This window comes from Neoarius graeffei, chromosome 3, assembly GCF_027579695.1.
Source record: "Neoarius graeffei isolate fNeoGra1 chromosome 3, fNeoGra1.pri, whole genome shotgun sequence".
In the NCBI taxonomy this organism is placed as follows: domain Eukaryota; kingdom Metazoa; phylum Chordata; class Actinopteri; order Siluriformes; family Ariidae; genus Neoarius; species Neoarius graeffei.
In genome coordinates, this window is record NC_083571.1 from 88,050,420 (window position 1) to 88,071,431 (window position 21,012).

At 42.6% G+C, this 21,012-nt stretch overlaps 1 protein-coding gene across 4 annotated transcripts in view; it reads left to right on the forward strand.

Annotated features, from left to right (window-relative positions):
• The window catches only part of sirt5 (sirtuin 5), a 66,827-nt gene extending 46,650 nt beyond the window's left edge, over positions 1-20,177 (forward strand). For all 4 annotated transcript variants that reach the window (XM_060917607.1, XM_060917608.1, XM_060917609.1 and 1 more), the window contains 3 exons: positions 4,773-4,896; positions 19,464-19,579; positions 19,935-20,177. In XM_060917607.1, the coding sequence (XP_060773590.1) occupies positions 4,773-4,896; positions 19,464-19,579; positions 19,935-20,007 (313 nt within the window). In that variant the 3' untranslated portion in view covers positions 20,008-20,177. The remainder of the gene's footprint in view (positions 1-4,772; positions 4,897-19,463; positions 19,580-19,934) is intronic.
• Positions 20,178-21,012: the final 835 nt, after the last annotated feature.

The following is a 21,012-nucleotide window of genomic DNA, read 5'->3' on the forward strand; positions in this document are numbered from 1 at the left end:
GCAGTTGCAGGAGAGGTGTTTACAATCATGAGGCACCAGGAGTATGTTGTTTTGGTTGCCTTAAACACACATGACTTGTGGGGAATGGGTAGGCAGTCGGGAGCAAGTGTTGTAGCGTTACATACAGACTAATAGATGTCTAACAGAAGACAATCCTATGTAGCTATAGCTTGGTGACTGATGAGGTAAATACATTAATTTGGTTGGGAAGCCATGGCATAAAATGTTCTGTCCATGACAACATCTCACCGCACCGTGTACTCTGTGTCCAATTCTGTGCTTTGTCACCATTGTGGGAGTAATGTCTCTTGCCAAAGAAGCTGTGGAAGGTATTTCGCGGGGACGCATGCCCACGCCCCCCTTGGCCGCTGGCGCGAGGGCCCGTCGAGGCCGCTTGCGGCTTTAATTAATCTTACTTTCCCATTATAAGTTAATATTATATTAACATTAATTAATATTATAAGATGTTATATTAAATTTTGTCTTTTCAACATTTTGGAAATTGTGTTCATTGAGATATTGTTTAAAATGTTACTTTTCAAAAGGGGTGTACTCATTTACGCTGAGCACTGTAGCAGTCTTCTGAATATATCTAAAGCAAACAGTGGCTTCTAGATTACGAGCGTACTCTGATAAGTTATCGCTAGTTGTTTGCACTATGGCAGCCGTTTTGGTTCGCTTGACCATCAGCAGTTTTACCGGAAGTGAAATCTCTAAGAAAAGTCATGTGACTGAAACCCAAGAATATGAAGTTTACGGTTGTGCAACTGGGACTTTTTTCTCCTTTTATTGTAATCTTGGCCTCTTCCCACTCATCAGTTAGGCCTGCCCTGTCATACGACAGCTACTAATCCGGAAAGGTGAAGGTTATGTGCTTCCTTCGAAGCACAGCTGACTGCATCTTTTCGAACTGCTGCTCATGCTGTGTTCCATGGTGGCGAAACAAACTCTGGGAGAAGCACTAATCTGCCGCGGTTTGCATACATGAGCTACACTATATTGCCAAAAGTATTCGCTCACCTGCCTTGACTCACATATGAGCTTAAGTGACATCCCATTCCTAATCCATAGGGTTCAATATGACGTCGGTCCACCCTTTGCAGCTAGAACAGCTTCAACTCTTCTGGGAAGGCTGTCCACAAGGTTTAGGAGTGTGTTTATGGGAATTTTTGACCATTCTTCCAGAAGCGCATTTGTGAGGTCACACACTGATGTTGGACGAGAAGGCCTGGCTCTCAGTCTCCGCTCTAATTCATCCCAAAGATGTTCTGTCGGGTTGAGGTCAGGACTCTGTGCAGGCCAGTCAAGTTCATCCAAACCAGACTCTGTCATCCATGTCTTTATGGACCTTGCTTTGTGCACTGGTGCACAGTCATGTTGGAAGAGGAAGGGGCCAGCTCCAAACTGTAAAAACAGTCTGCATGCCTAGGTGCTTGATTTTATATACCTGTGGCCATGGAAGTGATTGGAACACCTGATTCCGATAATTTGGATGGGTGAGCAAATACTTTTGGCAATATAGTGTATATAGTTGCCCATGATTAGCTAGTGATTGATGGGGCAGTGAGAGAATATGAAGGAGAGCATGACCAAATTTGCTCTTTTGGACTCCCAGGCACGGACGGCTGTGGCATCATTGGGATTCGATCTCCAGGGCAGATACTTTTCTGTTGCTCTGATCAGGAGCCAGGACTTTTCTAAGGAGTTTTAACTTGGGGTTCTTTCAATGCCAGAATGTCTTGTTACTGCAAACCAATTGAGAACATGATTGTCTTTAGACAGTACCAGGGTTACAGAAGTAATATTTTGTCAAATAGTGTAATATTGTAGATTAATTATAAACCTAGCTCCTATTCTGTGGGTGTCTTTCACTATCGGCACTGCTGAGGGTCAGCCTCAGCTCAAACATGTACAACTTGATTTCTGAAACTTATATCTTGTTATCTAGGATGTCATCCCCATTAAAGGCAAAGGTGCTAGCGAGAAAACCTTCATATTTGGGGAGGGGGGGAGGGGAAGGCTTTTCAGTCAGTGCGTTTACATGCACATAGAGAAAATCGAATTTCTGCCGTAGCTCGACTGAAATCGAAGTTCTAAATGGCATGGAAACACCTTAGCTCGGCTGAAATCAAACCAAACTGGATTTCTCGTAATCGAGCTACGCGACCTAGATTATGCGATTGTAGCCGAGCTACTTTCACTACGTTCACACTGCAGGCTGAAGTGACTCAAATCCGATTTTTTCGCCCATATGTAACCTGTATCCGATCTTTTATTGACAATATGAACGACACAGATCCGATTTTTTCAAATCCGACCCAGGCCGTTTGGATATGTGGTCCTAATTCCGATTCCTATCCGATCTTTTCATATGCGACTTCAGTCTGAACCGCCAGGTCGCATTCATCCGACTTACACGTCATCAACAAGCCACAAACGTCACTATTCTGCGCTGAAGTAGGCGGCGGGTCTCTCAAAAAAAGTTACGACAACATGGCGCATGACATCAATACGACTCCGCACCCACACGTTCCTTTGAACGGAGGTTGCAGTCACTACCCCGCAGAACGCCTGAGCCAAAACCCTTGCCCTCTTCCTTCTCAACCTCCTCCTTAACATCAGGCTATTGTGCATGTTCTGGCTCCATCGCAACAACAACTGCATCATCGCCAGGTACTCCATGCTGGCTACTGTCATACACAGGAAACTTTAGGTTACTTCCGTAAACACTGGCCATGCTCACTGCGTGTGACGTCGTCGTATCCTGCAATGTGCATGCGGAACACTTTTAGGTCGCTTTTCGTTCATACTGAGGATCACATACAAGTCGCATATATTTGTTAATGTGAACGACCTGACAAAAAAATCGGATTTCACAAAAAAATCGGAATTGAGCATTAAGCCTTGCAGTGTGAACGTAGTGTTAGTGCATGTAAACCCTATTGAGCTACGTAGTCGAGCTACTTACTTCAGCACTGCCCCTTCCGGAAGTGACGAGAGCACAAGCGGGAAATACCACAGCCTCAGTCGGCATGACAACAGTAGTAGTAGTGAGCAGCAGAAGAGGTCAGGAGGAACAAGGAGAACGAACGAACACAGAACTGATAACTTTGTTTATACTTTGTTTATGCTCTTCTTCATGACGACAACCGGAAGTGTACCAACACGATGGGGCTCGGGTGCACAATGTACCTCACACAATAGCTTGATTTCCTTGTGTGCATGTAGGATTGGATTTCTCTGGCACCCCTGCTGGGACCCTTAGCTCGATTACCGACAGTAGCTCGATTTGGATGTGCGTGTAAACGCACTGACTGTTCTCTGCATTTAGCTCATTTGCTAAACTAATGTCTCTTTTTTGTTTAGATTCAGCAGGGGTGTAGCGTATCTTGACCAGCTTTTGGTTGTTGTGTAAATCAGTGAAGCACGTTAACACGCCGTCACTCTGACTTGCTGTTTCAAAAGGAGATATGTCAAATCAAATGACGGCTGTCAAGCTGTCTAAAGAAACCAACTGATGCCTGCAGTGTCTAAAGCTATTGGTTCTACTTAGCACACCCAGTTAAGTCCCTGACTAATTTGGGTCCCAGAAGATCACGCTGTTAAAATAAGGTGGCACTCTTATGCCGCTTTTCCACTACCAACGCGGCTGAGTTGGGCTGAGCCGTGCCGTGCTGAGTCGAGCTGAGCGGGGCTGTTGGAGTTGCATTTCGACTACAACCGTGCTGAACCGTGCTGGCTGGAAGTGGGTGGACACATTGGGTGGAGTTAGCGAAAGTGGGTGGACGTCACGTGATGTCGTTAGGCGGCGCAAACAGTGACATCAGTGATCTTTTAAGCGGTAGTCTCACGACCCGGAGAGTAAACAGTAAACATGGAGTCGTTAGTGTTGCTGGTCTTGGTGCTGTGGCTTGTTGTCACCGACAACGCCAACAGATACTGGCAAGAGCGTATAGATGAGGCGAGGCGCATAAGGCTTCAGAAATTCTCGTAATTCGTAATTCTTCTTCTTCTGGGTTTACAGATCCCAGCGTGCTCGCGGGGCGTGTGTGGGCATGTGAGGACACTCCTCCTCACCAATCAGTGCACAGGGGAGTGTCTGCTCATGCCCCTAGCCCCACTCGGCTCGGTTTGGCTCGCTTCAGCCCTACTCCAAAACCGTGCAAGTTTTGGGTGCTAAGCAGGGCTGAAGTGAGCTGAGTCGTGCTGCTCTAAGGTAGTCGAAACGCGAGCCGTGTCGGGCTGAAGCGAGCTGAAGTGAGTTGAAAAAGGGTAGTGGAAAAGGGCCGTTTAAGAGTCACAAGATTGTTGTGCATTATATTTTCATTGTTGGGCAGCACGGTGGTGTAGTGGTTAGCACGGTCGCCTCACAGCAAGAAGGTCCTGGGTTCGAACTCACCGGCCGGCAAGGGCCTTTCTGTGTGGAGTTTTCATGTTCTCCCCGTGTGTGCGTGGGGGTGCTCCAGTTTCCCCCACAGTTCAAAGACATGCGGTTAGGTTAATATGGGACGGCTTTGGGCTGAGGTGCCCTTGAGCGAGGCACCTAACTCCCAACTCATTGCTCACGTCTGTGTTCACTGCTTCAGATGGGTTAAATGCAGAGAGGAAATTTCACAAGTGTGTGATGAATAAAATCTTTCTTTCTTTCTTTCTTTCTTTCTTTCTTTCTTTCTTTCTTTCTTTCTTTCTTTCTTTCTTTCTTTTTTCATTATATGTGCTGGAAGTACGTATGTAATGTGTGTGTGTGTGTGTGTGTGTGTGTGTGTGTGTAGATGTGAGGCGCAGGGCTGTCATGGTCTTCTGAGGCCTCATGTGGTGTGGTTTGGAGAGTCGCTGGATCCTGATGTTCTGTCCAGAGTGGACCAAGTGCTGGATAGATGTGATCTGTGCTTAGTGGTGAGTATATGCAGAGAGCGAGAGCTTTGGAAAAGAATATGTGATGAGTGATAAAGCAGCTGGATTTAATGACACGGTTTCACAATTTCACCCTATTGAGTATGCTGGCACTTTATATTTGGCAAATCAAGATTTAATCTTTTTTTTTTTTTATAAGAGCTTCATTATTCTATTTTTATTAGAAGTATCTAAAATGTCTATTTAAACAACCTCAAACAACTCGGCAACAAAAATCTTACACACTGTCTACAGTAGGTAGAATATGATCACTGGAATATCGAATAGCTCGTTATTGTATGAAAGACGCTCCATGTTAAAAAAAAAAAGCGTAATTGTTATGGTGAAGTTTTCTGAATGGAGATTTTTCAGTTTGTATTTTTGAACTGATGAAGATTTGGCATGGAAAAGTCTTCATAATGGAGGGCTTGGTAACATGAGAAGCTGATGATGATGATTAGCTCATCCAGCTGAGAGGTGATGAGCTTATGCCATCATGTGTTGTCCGTTGTCCATCCATGATCTGTCTAGCGCTGTTCACATTTCATGAAAATCGCTTCTTTTCTCTCAGTTCTTCACCGATTTTTATTCTTTTTGGCAGGAAGGTAGGTCTGCCTGGGGTGTATATAGTTTCCATCCAAATGTGCATAATTGCAATTAATAATGAAGATATGGAGTAATTAAGCCCTAACAAGCAGTTTCCACACATCGCTTCTTCTCCCTCAATTCTTCACCGATTTTTATTCTTTCTGGCATGAAGGTAGGGGTACCTAGGGTGCATATAACTTCTACCCAGATTTGCTTAATTACAATTATTAATGAAGTTATGGACTAATTAAGTCTTAATGAGCAGTTAAAAAAAATCGCTTCTTCTCGGTCAATTCCTTGCTGTTTTGGATTCTTTCTGGCAAATAGGTAGGCATTCTTAGGGTGTATATAGCTTCTACAGTCGTGGTTGAAAGTTTGTGAACCCTTTAGAATTTTCTATATTTCTGCATAAATATGACCTATAACATCAGATTTTCACACAAGTCCTAAAAGTAGATAAAGAGAACCCAGTTAAACAAATGAGACAAAAATATGATACTTGGTCATTTATTTATTGAGGAAAATGATCCAATATTATATATCTGTGAGTGGCAAAAGTATGTGAACCTCTAGGATTAGCAGTTAATTTGAAGGTGAAATTCGAGTCCAGTGTTTTCAATCAATGGGATGACAATCAGGTGTGAGTGGGCACCCTGTTTTATTGAAAGAACAGGGATCTATCAAAGTCTGATCTTCACAACACATGTTTGTGGAAGTGTATCATGGCATGAACAAAATAGATTTCTGAGGACCTCAGAAAAAGTGTTGTTGATGCTCATCAGGCTGGAAAAGGTTACAAAATCTGAGTTTGTACTCCACCAATCCACAGTCAGACAGATTGTGTACAAATGGACAAAATTCAAGACCATTGTTACCCTCCCCAGGAGTGGTCGATCAACAAAGATCACTCCAAGAGCAAGGCATGTAATAGCTGGCAAGGTCACAAAGGACCCCAGGGTAACTTCTAAGCAACTGAAGGCCTCTCTCACATTGGCTAATGTTAATGTTCATGAGTCCACCATCAGGAGAACACTGAATAGCAATGGTGTGCATGGCAGGGTTGCAAGGAGAAAGCCACTGCTCTCCAAAAAGAACATTGCTGCTTGTCTGCAGTTTGCTAAAGATCATGTGGACAAGCCAGAAGGCTATTGGAAAAATGTTTTGTGGACCGATGAGACCAAAATAGAACTTTTTGGTTTAAATGAGAAGCGTTATGTTTGGAGAAAGGAAAACACTGCATTCCAGCATAAGAACCTTATCCCATCTGTGAAAAATGGTGGTGGTAGTATCATGGTTTGAGCTTGTTTTGCTGCATCTGGGCCAGGACGGCTTTCCATCATTGATGGAACAATGAATTCTGAATTATACCAGCGAATTCTAAAGGAAAATGTCAGGACATCTGTCCAGGAACTGAATCTCAAGAGAAGGTGGGTCATGCAGCAAGACAATGACCCTAAGCACACAAGTCATTCTACCAAAGAATGGTTAAAAAAGAATAAAGTTCATGTTTTGTAATGGCCAAATCAAAGTCCTGACCTTAATCCAATCGAAATGTTGTGGAAGGACCTGAAGCGAGCAGTTCATGTGAGGAAACCCACCAACATCCCAGAGTTGAAGGTGTTCTGTATGGAGGAATGGGCTAAAATTCCTCCAAGCCGGTGTGCAGGACTGATCAACAGTTACCGGAAATGTTTAGTTGCAGTTATTACTGTACAAGGGGGTCACACCAGATACTGAAACCAAAGGTTCACATACTTTTGCCACTCACAGATATGTAATATTGAATCATTTTCCTCAATAAATAAATGACCAAGTATATATGTTTTGTCTCATTTGTTTAACTGGGTTCTGTTTATCTACTTTTAGGACTTGTGTGAAAATCTGACAATGTTTTAGGTCATATTTATGCAGAAATATAGAAAATTCTAAAAGGTTCACAAACTTTCAAGCACCACTGTATATAGTGTATATAGCTTGCAACATTTATTGCGCAAGGTGGCCCACTTTAGATCGTTCTTTCTGGACTAGACGGTGCCAGAGTGAGCTACGCCATCATTGATGGTCTCTGGGTTTTTTTTTTTTTCTTTTTTCTTCTTCCCCTTCCCTTCTCCCGAAGAGGGGAAAAGGAGAGGATGGTATAATGTCATACTACCGTGTGTGTATATTGATAAATACCAGTGACTTGTAAACTGTCGGGCACATTCATAGCACTGCTGATTTTACATGAAACAGCAAAATGTTGAACGAGTGCCTCTTAAAGGATTTGGTTGCTAAACCTTTCAGTAATGAAGGTCTACCATCGCAGAATGTCAGCTAACACCGACATAGACTAACTCTCTTCTTCCTGTTATAAGATGCCATTTCTTTTGTTCTAATCGAATATCTCGGCATACTTATCTTGACTTATGGATTTGTTCCGAATTGCATTCTTTCAAGTCATTAATATTTTGCAACTGAGTTTCCCAATATTTCCATTAAATTTGTGCATGCAACTGAAATAAATAAGTGATCTAAACTTGTCAGTGTAATCCCTGAATACATTTGCAGTAACTCCAGTCAGTTATACAACTGGAAGCACATTAGTGTCTCTTTTAGATGTAAATTTATGGATACAAATGTTTTTTTTGAACTAACAGGATTTCACATTGGATGAGTGAAATGCGCTTGCGACTGATTTTTCTGAGTAAAGTCGTTCATATCCAGCAACTATAATCAAATACAAAATATGACACGTCTTTCTTTAATTAATAAAAATGTTGTAATCTTTGGCAGATTGCTGCGGTGTAAGAATTTGTGGCGAATAAGCTTAATGTGTTGATTTGATTTCCTCGTGTTTCTCATTTTGGGGAATTTCAGCACCACACGATCTCAATTGCACTGGGTCACACAGGGATCAGTTGAACTTTCTTGCTTTTGCATCAGATATTTTAGCTGCTTAATTCTCAAGAAGAGGCCAGAAGATATACTTTAGCAATGTAGGTCAGTACCAAAAATACACAGTGGACATTACATAACGGTGACTAGCTTATTGTACTGGATATGAAGTTCTGTGATTCATATCCCAAACTAAGTTGGAGTTTAATTGTTGTGGATCTTTGGGAGATTTACCGATACTCAATGGAAATGATTATATAATTAATCCTGGCAGCTCGGTTGAATCTCCATGAGTAATGAGGCTTTGCGATTGTCCTGGTAGAAGCTTCTGCTTGAGTGCTGCTCATGTTGTACTCTTCTTCTGTGTTTGACCTGAGCATTTCTCATCACTTCCATGCAATGCTTTGGTTAAAGTACTGCATCGTATACTAAAGCAGGGGTTCTCCACCTTTTCTACTCTAAGGCCCACCTACTCGTACTTGTAACGAGTCGGGGCCCATTAAAAAAAGATCCCCAATTATTTTGGCTCATCTGTTCTATTCGAATGTAATAATGTATTGTAAAGTGTATTAATGGGATGCAACATCACTCCCTGTTACAGATGGGAGCGTAGGAATTAAATAAATGCAATAAAAGCAAACTGTTTTTAATTGTAGGTATTGTATTTAAAACCGTATGGATGCGCCAGAAGCCAAACCATGCATGCAGGGCATTCTCAGTCAAAAGGGATTAATGATCCAAAAGTGGAGTCTGGCTGATTAACACAAGAACTTATTGCTATGTTTGTGTACAGCAAACAAGCAAGTTATTAAAACCAAGAAGTGGGTATAAAAAACACTCAGTGGGATAGATCCTTACATGTTCTCAAAGAAGGATCTTTCCTATGAGTTGGAAAATTATGCACCGTTGAGTTCCCTGACGTCTCAAACTACCTGGTGCTGCATACATCGTTCTACACGGACACCCCGATGAAAACCTGGAAGAGCATGGAGGTGTACAATTATTTTTATTTATTTTTTTTTTAATATGTGGCTGGGTTAAAGATCCAAAGATCAGGACAAGATAGACAGCGGTAGATGGATCTGAGTGCAGGAAGAGTGTTTAGCAGGCGTGATCTTTCCAAAAACAAAGCAGAATCATAAAGCAGATTATTTTTTTCGCGGTCCGGTTTCCATCAAATCGTGCGCTCTGATTGGCTTGCAAGTAGTCCGGAATCCTACGATACGGACCTTTTGATGACTTGCTCATTCACAACAACAAACATAGTAGCAATTTTTTGTCAACATTTATTTTCGCATTTCTCAGTATAATAGCATTAATTTTACAGCATGGATAGCGATAATGACAGTGTTCACAGCGAAAGCGAGTTTTACTACCCTGATGAAGGCAAAATAAAAAAACATTTCAGGAGAAAGCTAAAAACCTGTAACTGTTGCTAACACCGAGCAAAAACATGGCTGAATCCTCAATGACTCAATTTTGTATAAATGGGGGACTACATACAGTAGGCGGCAAAAGGTAGGTTTGGGTTTTTTTTTTTCTTTTTTTTTCCCTTTGACATGGAAGTGCACTTGTATACCGAGGAGGAAGCCATTTGCATTACAGCCATGAATAGGGAGGGAAAGTAATCTCATCGCCCCCTACTGGATGCGTTCCAACCTCTATGGCAAAATGAATGGGAATCTCTTTTCAAAAAATTACATTTCAGGTTACGCTTCAAAGTTAAGACAATGGCTTCCATATGTTGTGCATGTCGGGCAGCTCTATCGATCCTGGTGATCATACTTTATTTTTTCCACCGATTTGAATTGTTTTGAATGTTTTTTAATAAGCTGATCAAAGACTACATGGACCCGACATCGCGTATGTGACGTCACCGCAAGTCTAGCGCCTTTCCAAATCTGTAGCAGGTAGCGGCCGGCGAGTAGCCTACATCAACATGCCAATTTGTATAGCGTGGTTGGCAAAGTATTTCTGTACCAATAAGAAATGCATCCCTCGTGGGGATAACCATTACAGATCAGGGCATGTAGTCTCGTCTCATCTCATCTCATTATCTCTAGCTGCTTTATCCTGTTCTACAGGGTCGCAGGCAAGCTGGAGCCTATCCCAGCTGACTACGGGCGAGAGGCGAGGTACACCCTGGACAAGTCGCCAGGTCATCACAGGGCTGACACATAGACACAGACAACCATTCACACTCACACCTACGGTCAATTTAGAGTCACCAGTTAACCTAACCTGCATGTCTTTGGACTGTGGGGGAAACCGGAGCACCCGGAGGAAACCCACGCGGACACGGGGAGAACATGCAAACTCCGCACAGAAAGGCCCTCGCCGGCCACGGGGCTCGAACCCGGACCTTCTTGCTATGAGGTGACAGCGCTAACCACTACACCACCGTGCCGCCCCGGGCATGTAGTCAACTGCCGCTATTCACAGGGAGAGCTGTGAGCACTCGTAAGGGCTAGTATGAAGAACAAAACTTATCAAGCCTACTGCTGACGTAATAGGAGCGACTCTGACTAGACAGTTTGGTTGCAGTCCGTTTCTGACAGGTTAGGCGCAATTTTGATCTTTTAAAAGACAGTGAAATTTCACCTGATACTTTCACAGTTAGTAGATAATCCCAACATATACAACATATTTTTGGGGGTGTACAAGTTCCACGTCATAACTTTGTGGGATTTATTTTTTTTTTAATTGGGTCTATGGGATTTTCAATAGTATGGCTCTCAGCTTAGGAACGTTACCACTAGGTTCGCTGTGTTTCACTTTCCCTCCCTATGAGGATTCAAAATGCTGGCTCGTCTTGGCTTTGTTTTCCCTTTTGGGTGCTCTCATTTTCTGTTAGAATTTGGTAAAGAAAAAAATTAATATATTTACCAGCTTAAGGTCGGTCCATATCGTGAAATGCCGTGACCGAGGTCTTGAAAATACTGAAACACTGAAAATACTGAAACTCGGTCAGTATTTTCAAGACCTCGGTCACGGTATTTCACGATACAGACCGACCTTAAGCTGGTAAATAATATATATGTATTTAAACAGTGTTATAAACATGGCTAGAAACAAACGTGACCATAGTAATGATAATACTTGGCAAAGCCCCTGTGAAAACAGCATCTGTATACGTGTGTGCTGATTGCACTCAAATCAGCGTCATGTGTTTCCCAGAACCAGTGGATCCCAAGAATGTGTACAACCACTCAAGCTGCGCCAGACTTGTCATATCATATCATATATCAAGTTTATTTGTACAGCGCTTTTAACAATAAACATTGTCGCAAAGCAGCTTTACAGAATTTGAACGACTTAAAACATGAGCTAATTTTATCCCTGATCTATCCCCAATGAGCAAGCCTGTGGCGACGGTGGCAAGGAAAAACTCCCTCAGACGACATGAGGAAGAAACCTCGAGAGGAACCAGACTCAAAAGGGAACCCATCCTCATTTGGGCAACAACAGACAGCCTGACTATAATATTAACAGTTTTAACAGGTATAACCCTCAACTGTCCTCATGGGGCCGTCCTTCACAGGAGCGGTGCGATAAAACTCCGACCAGACACAGGGCACCAGGATGGATCAAGCAGGTCCGAGGGGCAGAAGAGGCCAGCATCTCAATCCCAGGATCAACATGTAACTCAGAGGGACAGATGGGGGGGGGAGAAAGAAAACATGTTAGGTATGCCCTAAAAATGACAAGTATTAAATCTGTGTGGTAGGCTCGCAGAGATGAGAGTCTTTACATCAGGCATGACACACAATGGCATGTTAATATGGTAAAAAAAAAATATATCATGACCTGCTCTGGCTGGATGCTTGATTGGGTGATGGGAGCACACTCCTCAGCAATGATGAGATGCAGATGGGACCCTTAGGCCTGGCCAAGACAATTCAGTTACATTTCACCGGGTCTGGGACATGCGACAGAATGTCTGACGGCCGATTCCCTGCAGGCTACAATAGCCAGTCGAGGTCTCCACCGTCTCCACCAAAAGATTTCCTGTTGACTCCCTGTAACTCAGAGGGACAGATTTGGGGGGGGGGAAGAAAACACAGGTGGTTAGGTATGCCCAATGTCACCTGAATAAGTAGGAACAGTATACATATTGCACCGAGTACAAGCAGGGACTCCGGCAACTAACTATGACAGCATAACTAAAAGGAGAGAGCCAGAAGGTAACACAGGCATGAGGGAGCCCCGGGACATAAAGCAGCCAGCCACTACACCGTCAACAAACTCGAGTGAGCAAGCGAGTGGGGACTGACAGCATCCATACATCCCAGTTTACCAAAACACTCTATGTCTGAGGACCCTCCAGATCTACTCCTTTACCTCATAAACACCATTAACAAAAGGCTTGACTAAACAGATATGTTTTCAGCCTAGACTTAAATGCTGAGACTGTGTCTGATTCCCGAACATTACTTGGAAGGCTGTTCCATAACTGTGGGGCTTTGTAAGAAAAGGCTCTGCCCCCTGATGTAGCCTTCACTATACGAGGTACCAGCAGATAGCCTGCACCTTTTGATCTAAGTAGGCGTGGCGGGTCATAGAGGAGCAGAAGTTCACTCAGGTACTGTGGTGCGAGACCATTTAGTGCTTTAAAGGTCAATAGTAGTATTTTATAATCAATACGAAATTTGATTGGGAGCCAATGCAGTGTGGATAAGACAGGCGTGATGTGGTCATATTTTCTAGTTCTAGTAAGGACTCTTGCTGCTGCATTTTGAACTAACTGGAGCTTGTTTATGCACTTATTGGAACATCCAGACAGTAAGGCATTACAATAATCCAACCTGGAGGTAACGAAAGCATGGACTAGTTTTTCTGCATCATGCAATGACATTAAATTTCTTATCTTTGCAATATTTCTGAGATGAAAGAAAGCTATCCGGGTGATGTCTACTCCTTTACCTCATAAACACCATTAACAAAAGGCTTGACTAAACAGACATGTTTTCAGCCTCGACTTAAATGCTGAGACTGTGTCTGATTCCCGAGACTTGTGTGCGCAAAGGCATGACAGTCAAGTGTTCACCTGCTGTGTGACCACAACTTTTAGCTCACGTGTATATAGACCCCTTCGCATGTTTGTAAACAAACCGACCGTTGCCAGGATGCGCGCGCAGCCTGGACCCAGAAACAATGGCGCTGCCCATAGACCGGCATTATGAGCTGTCAGATTATGCCAAACAATTGTTGTTACAAGATCGAGAATGCTACATAAATAAGTTAACTCTAACAAGTGGACATCGCCTACCGGATCCGTATTTAATTAAAGAGTGGACGGACGATGTTAGTAAGTTCCCTGGTATACAATGGCCAGATATATACTCATACCTTATTGACAAGACTTCAGTGTACACCCACGAAAAACTTCGTGCCTACAAGTCATGTGCGGGCATGTACAACTTGATTAACAATGGGACATTCATATTCATTTTGTTTTAATCAAATTATGCCAGTGATGTGATGGCAATGTGGTTTTAGCTACAAGAGCAAATACCAACACTAAACAGCAATTTGCAGGAGGTAATGGCATGAAAGGAATGATAGTGTAAAGAGTGCAGCTAAGAGAAATCAGAGCTGCGTAAAAAGCGAGAGGCAGAGACCAGAAATGAAACTGAACGGGGCGGGAGCTAGGTTAGAGCAGTCAACGTAAGTTGGCATTTAGAGTGAGGGCACACAATTTTACCTTTCCATCCTTGCTTTAAAATTGTGATTTTCGGCATACACAAATAATGATGGCACAAAATCTGGACTGCTTGAGTCAAGCGAGAGCTCTCCTACAAACAAAATCGCATGCAAAGCTAAGTTAACATGCTAACAATATTCATTACATTGTGTAACTATGACCCAGCTAATCAGACAAACGCTACCAAAGTATTTTGCTACATCAATAAACGAAGACTAGAAAGAATAAAAAAGAAAGATTTAATAAATAGCCTGATCTTACCTGTGATGAAGTGGGCGCTGCAAACCCGCGCATTTTTGATAGTGCTTTCATCCCAGTCTACACGTTTGACGGCTTGTAGTCATAGACGTCGGCGATTTTTTTATTTATTTATTTATTTATTTATTTTTTGGAATGGGTGAGATCCTGATGGAATTCTGAACATTTTAACCCCATCACTGCTATGATTCTGAAACCTGAAAACACAACAACTAGGCATTTCTGAGTCTTTTTTGGGTCCAGGCTGCGCGCGCAATTTCCGCTTTTGTATGAGTGACGTTTACTGCGAAGGGGTCTATAGTCATGCATCGATTAACCCATCGCGAGCTGTAGTGTGACCGTAGGCAGATGTGACATCGGATGCAACCCAGCAATTGTACCTTCCTATGAGTAAAAAATTGGCTTCAACTTGGGGGGGAGGATTCGCGGCCCAGTGTACCCAGTCTGTCATCACTTGTGTATTGTCTTGTACTATTCAATGATTGTGTTTCTTATAAGACCAGGCGATATATCGATAAATGATCATTATTGCGATATGACTATTCGGTTAACTGAAATATCGTATTGCGATTGAGCAGAAATATCATCTGCAGTGTTTTTACTCCACAAATACATCAATGAAGGGTCTGTATAATGTGACATGAAACGCAAAAGTAGCTTAATAATAAATTAGGCTTATTATATTACAATCTTGCTGTTGGCAGGAGGTGGAGGAGCAGACACCGGGTCACGGGTGGAAGAAAAAGGGCTTTATTAACCCAAAACTGGAGTAAGGAGCAAAAAAAAAAAAAAACATATGGAAAACCGGGGACAAAAACAAAGCAAATACAGGTAGAGTTCTAGCCTGGCTAACGCGACTTCAAAGCTCTCCGAGCATTTGGTCTGGCCAAGCTATTAAGCCAAACCGTTTCCCAGAGCCCGTGGTTGACCCGCCTCCCTGAAATGCCTCAGTTTGCTACTGGTCGAAGCCAGAAAAGGCTGTGACGAAGCTTAAACCAATCACATCACTCTTTCCTCTGACGTATGTGACGTGACGGGGCTAACTGGTAGATTAAACTCTTACCGAAGCCGGTCGGGAGCAAGGCGAAAGCGTCCTTCCTTTCAATAAATACCTCCACGGCTGCTCTTTGCTCCGTTTTCAATGAGAACTTCCCGTTGAATGCTTTCAATACAGCATCTACCGCTGTGTTAAAGGCTTGCCGCTGCTCCATGTTCGTGATGTGAATGAAGCGCTTCCGGCATAGATTCTGTAAACAATCTATGGCTTCCGGTCGCAGTTCTACTACGTCACTGCCTTGAACACGCCTCTACCCAGGGCCGTTGGAGATGCTCAAAGTTGATTGGTTCCCGATTTTTCGGGAGCTTGGAAATGCTGTAGATAGCCTGCCTGGCCAGACTAAGCTCGGAACAGGCCCTCGTGTTGCGTCACGCTTAGGATGGGCGGGCCCAGGCTAGTAGAGTTCCAGAGCAGAGAGTAAGTACAGTGTGCAAGAGCAGCATTGGAGCTCATGAACAAGAGCCCCATGTTCTGAGCTGCACGAGTTTATGATGGTTGCCCAACAAGCCCAAACTGGGGAAAGTATCCCTTGTTGCAGCCTGTGGGATGGAGCGGCCTGGATGTGGGCGGAGTGAGAAGTTGGATACTTGCCATATATGGAGGCAATGATGTGCAAAGATTATGGTTAGGATTTGGGTAAGGGTGTATCATGTAATCTTCCTTATATGGTAAATGTGTGACATCTCGTCTCGCCCTGTCCTGCAGGCTACAGCAAGGACACTCTCGAACTGGCCACGGAAGTGCACGAGCGCCCTCTGATGTCCCTGCGTCGATATACTTGCAAACAATCTGCATGTGCAGTCATGTTCTTTTGTCTCTGAGCATTATTTTCACAGCATAATATATGATATGCGACACAAATATTGTCAGAAAATATCGTGATATAATTTTTAGGTCACATCACTCAGCCCTAATGTCATAGACTGCAACATGCCTCGATGCTAATTAATTGCAAGATGGTGAATACAGCAGCGTCATCCGACTTTTTTAAAAGTCCTGTAAGATATGATGAAGGTTACAGGTGTGACAGGGTAATCATAATTCATAATCATGAGTACAGTCTATTCTATAAGGAGGAAGCCTTAATAAGGGCAGGAAAGGACTGTCGAAAACAGTCAGCACTATACCCAAGGCTTAAAACAGGGATGTGATTTTTCCGCGAATTCGCGGAATTCCGCTTTTTTCACCTCAAAACTTGAAAAAAAAAATGTTTCCGATTTTTCACTCAAATCCACATTCGTATCCTATTCGTTCCGACTTTGTTTGAAAGATGGCAGCCTCGGATTTGCATCTTTATGCCTCGATCACGGAGGCTGCCATCTTTCAACTGTTTGTTTGAAGCGAGCGCGTTCATTGGTTGTTACAGAGCGATGGGCCAATCACGTACCTCGTTTCATCTCATTGACGTAATTACGTCATTTACGCAATTACGTCATTGAGATGAAACGAGGTACGTGATTGGCCCATCGCTCTGTAACAACCAATGAACGCGCTTGTTAGATAGCTGTATGTAAGCTCGCTTCAAACAAAGAGTTGAAAGATGGCAGCCTCCGTGATCGAACGTAAAGATGCAAATCGAGTTAAAGAAATCGACAGAATAGTGAAAAACAAGTCCCGCTGGGAATGGTTGGAGAAAGAGGTTGCTACAGACGTTGGACATGAGACTGTGAGACATTTGTTCAGCGATTTCGTTCTTTGGGGAGAGGGCAGAGGTCTCTGGCTGTCAAGTTTGGGGATACTGGGACCTCCCCTGCCCGAGCTACGAGCGTCCAAAGTCGGGCTGGAGCCCGGGATAGAAACGAAACCTAAGCGGAGCGCCGCGGCTCGCCTCGGGGCGAATTACGTCCCAAAGCGCGGGGCTAGCTCGCCCTGCCCTCGCTGGTTCTTTGGGGGGGGGTGAGTGAGTGAGAGAGAGTGAGTGTGTGTGTGAGAGAGAGTGAGTGTGTGTGTGAGAGAGAGAGTGAGTGTGTGTGTCAGAGTTGCATGTTGACCATTAAATTGGCTTGAATTTGTTAATCATGACAAGTTTTTTTCTTGTGTGTTTTGCTTGGCATTTTAGTACAATTTTTAAGTCAGAAAACCCCAAAACCCAGGAGCTTCGGGGGGCTTCCCCCCTTGTCCCCCCACCAGGGCGCTGCCCTGGACCAGCTGGGGGCCTGCGGCCCCCAGACCCCCGCCTAAAATTTGCAGATAATTTCACCAGCCCCAAATCACATCCCTGTTAAAAGTTATTGTTAAATATTCAGGGTGGCCACGGGTCCTTAAGTCTTAAATTGTCTTAAATTTCAAACCCCGTGGTCTTAAATTTTCAATCTTAAATTTATGGACATTTTACTCAGTCATATCGGTAAAATGTGGTACACTTTGGATGGGGAAAAGTTTAATCGTTTTTGATGCTCACAATTATACCGCACAGGCTCTGAATCCACCGGTTGCTAGATACACGCGTGCTTGACAACCACTCAGTGCCTGATCTGTTGATGGAGGGTAGTCCGAGCCACAATGGGTAAATGTAAATTTCATGATAACTGGCTGCAAGATGCAAAATACTCATGGTGGCTGAAAGCTGTACCCAAAGATGCCAACGAGGCATACTGTGTAGCATGCTGTAAGACTTTTAAGTTGGCCACAATGGGGATAAGAGCGGTGGACTCTCATATGAAAAGCGCCAAGCATGTTGCTTTTGCTAAAGGCCGCGAGCATCAGCCTCAAATATCCGACTTCAGCGCTGCCACCACTAACGGTCGTGGAGAAGAGGATAGATCTGCGAGATGTAAGAGAATATTGTGTGTGTGTGTGAGAGAATATATTCTATTGCGTGCATGTGAGAGAATAGTATTGTTTGTGTGTGGGTATCGTTCCAAGTGTTTTAAGAAGTGCAAGTGAGCATACCTTTCAAGTGAGTGAGCCGAAGTTTCAGGTGTATGTGCATTCACATTGTGTAACTGTTGTTTTCTGCATTGTTGTTTGACCAAAGATGGAATTGAACAATTCTGCTTACAGTGTGACTCCCCAAGCAGAGAAAATAATAATTAAAAAACCTGTTGCATTGGATTCTGTGTGTGACTTCATTCACATTTTCACATTGTTACATTGGATTCAAACGTTGTGACTGCATTCTGATTGTCACATAGTTACAGGTTTATCCGATCCTTATATTGTGTTCTGAGTGTGTGAATGCCTGTCAAGGAAAAGAAATGAAGTACTTCTACTAGAATAGTGTTTTCTGGTGAATGTTTACAAGGACAATAAGTTACATTAAATTATATAGTTTTTTTTTTTTTCTCAAAAGAGTACGTTTTTGCGTGACTTTTTAGATTTGGTCTTAATTTTTTTTTGGAACATGGTATGAAAAAGTCTTAAGTCTTAAATTTAACTTGGACAAACCTGTAGACACCCTGATATTATATGGACACGAGTGTTTACTGGGAAATACACCACTTGTAGCTCGTATGAAAAATACATCCAGGGCATGGAGAACCAAAACCGTGACCTAACTCTCTATATGTTACTTGTGAGGAAATCAATGAATTGTTTTGATAAATTTGGGTGCTTTCTGTTTCTGAATGTGTCTGGATAATAAAAAGAAAATCACAAGTTGGTTTGAAGATATGAAGTTTATCTTCTCGTTTTGAAAAAAAAAAAATCACATTTTTCATACAAAATACATCACGGATCTGAGTGACCGATTTCACGCCAGTGATGTCACTCCCAGTGTTTCCCCACTGACGAGAAGCGTGTTGTCAAAATGGCGAACCGGTTCAAAAGTAAAATTCTTTTGATTAAACTTGCTTTTTTTTTTTGTGGATGTGTCCATATAATATAAAGAACATTACACGGCGTTTATCTTCTCATGTTAAATATTTTCATTCATTCACTTCACTCACTCGTGAATATGGTCACCACTCGAAGATAAACTTCATATCTTCACACAACCGTGTAATGTTGTCTATGGTGTGTGTTTTTTTTTTTTTTTTCTTTTTCATGGGGCAAACTCCACTGGCTTATTCATAATTTCAAAACAAGGATTCTGCATCTTAAACGTATGTGTGTGTGTGTGTGTGTGTGTGTGTGTTCTCTTGTCTCTAGGTGGGTACGTCCTCAATAGTTTACCCAGCAGCCATGTTTGCTCCTCAGGTGGCAGCTAGAGGAGTGCCTGTGGCTGAATTTAACATGGAATGCACACCTGCCACCAATCGCTTTATGTGAGTCTCTCTCTCTCTCTCTCTCTCTCTCTCTCACTCTCTCTCTCACTCACACACACACACACACAAAGAGAGAGAGCTTTGTTTCCCTCCACATTATTTCAGTATTCTGTATATCATCCAGTCTCTCTTGTATATCTCTCTGAAATACAGACCCCTAGGATTGATTTGTTATATATATATAAAATCATTAAAATTTATTCAAACTGAGTGCCTGTGTGCATCCTGTTTTGAGGAACTTCCTGTTGTTGTTGTTGTTGTTTTTTAAAATATATAAACAGTGTTCTTAGTCTTCTATTAAAAGCAGCTGTGATCTAATAGAGGTGTTGCAATATTTCCACCTTCTCTCCATCAGGTATCATTTTGATGGTCCGTGTGGCAGCACTCTGCCTCCTGCCCTGGCACCCCATGAGAGCGAAGGTGTCTGAGGAATCCCAAAGCACCTGGTCCAGCACTTTAGAACAAACAACACGCCTCCTGTGTGTTGTTGATCATGTTCTTTTACATCCTGTCCCTGTGTTTGTGTTCTATTTGATGTGAAGGCAAAATTAATATTGTTTGACATTAAAAAATTAATAAATTCCATCTATGCCTTTTATTTGCCTGTTTTTTTATTATTATTATTATTATTAGTAGTAGTAGTAGTAGTAAAGGTGCAGCAAGCTATTAACACTTCATTTTTGTCCAGAAAATCTTATTCGTCAAGTTTATTTTTATAGCACTTTTAACAATAGACATTGTCACAAAGCTGCTTGACAGAATTTGTGACTTTAAACATGAGCTAATTTTATCCCTAATTTATCCCCAATGAGCGAGCCTGTGGTGACGGTGGCGAGGAAAAACTCCCTCAGATGACATGAGGAAGAAACTTTGAGAGAAACCAGACTCAAAAGGGAACCCATCCTCATTTGGGTGATAACATTTTAACAGTTTTAACATTATTAATTAGTTGGCTTGAAACCGCTTGCACCCCTCAGCTACATCACTTTGATTGAGAACGCAGATGGTGGAAATGGTGACTAGTTTAGGATTTTTAGTCGAGTGTGAAAACCATTTTCAAACCGAGAAGACTGAACTCTGTGTGAGCTTCGAGTGAACTCTTGTATGAAAGTACAGCTTCCAGTATTTAATAGCGATTGGTTGAATATGTCACTGGGTTCCTACTATCACCTCACTTTTGTTGTGCAAGCTTGCACTGAGAGCATTGCACTAAATGCTCACTAAACTCCTATTTAGCAACAATTGTATGTACAACATGTATGATATAATTGGTAAATTCAAACTGCAGTTTGCATGGGAAGCATTAGACACCTGTGATTACCAAACTTAGAAAATGCATCATGTACGCAGTACATGCTACATACATTCTAGTACATATTAAATGTATATTAATACATACTATGTACATACTAATACATATTACATACATACTG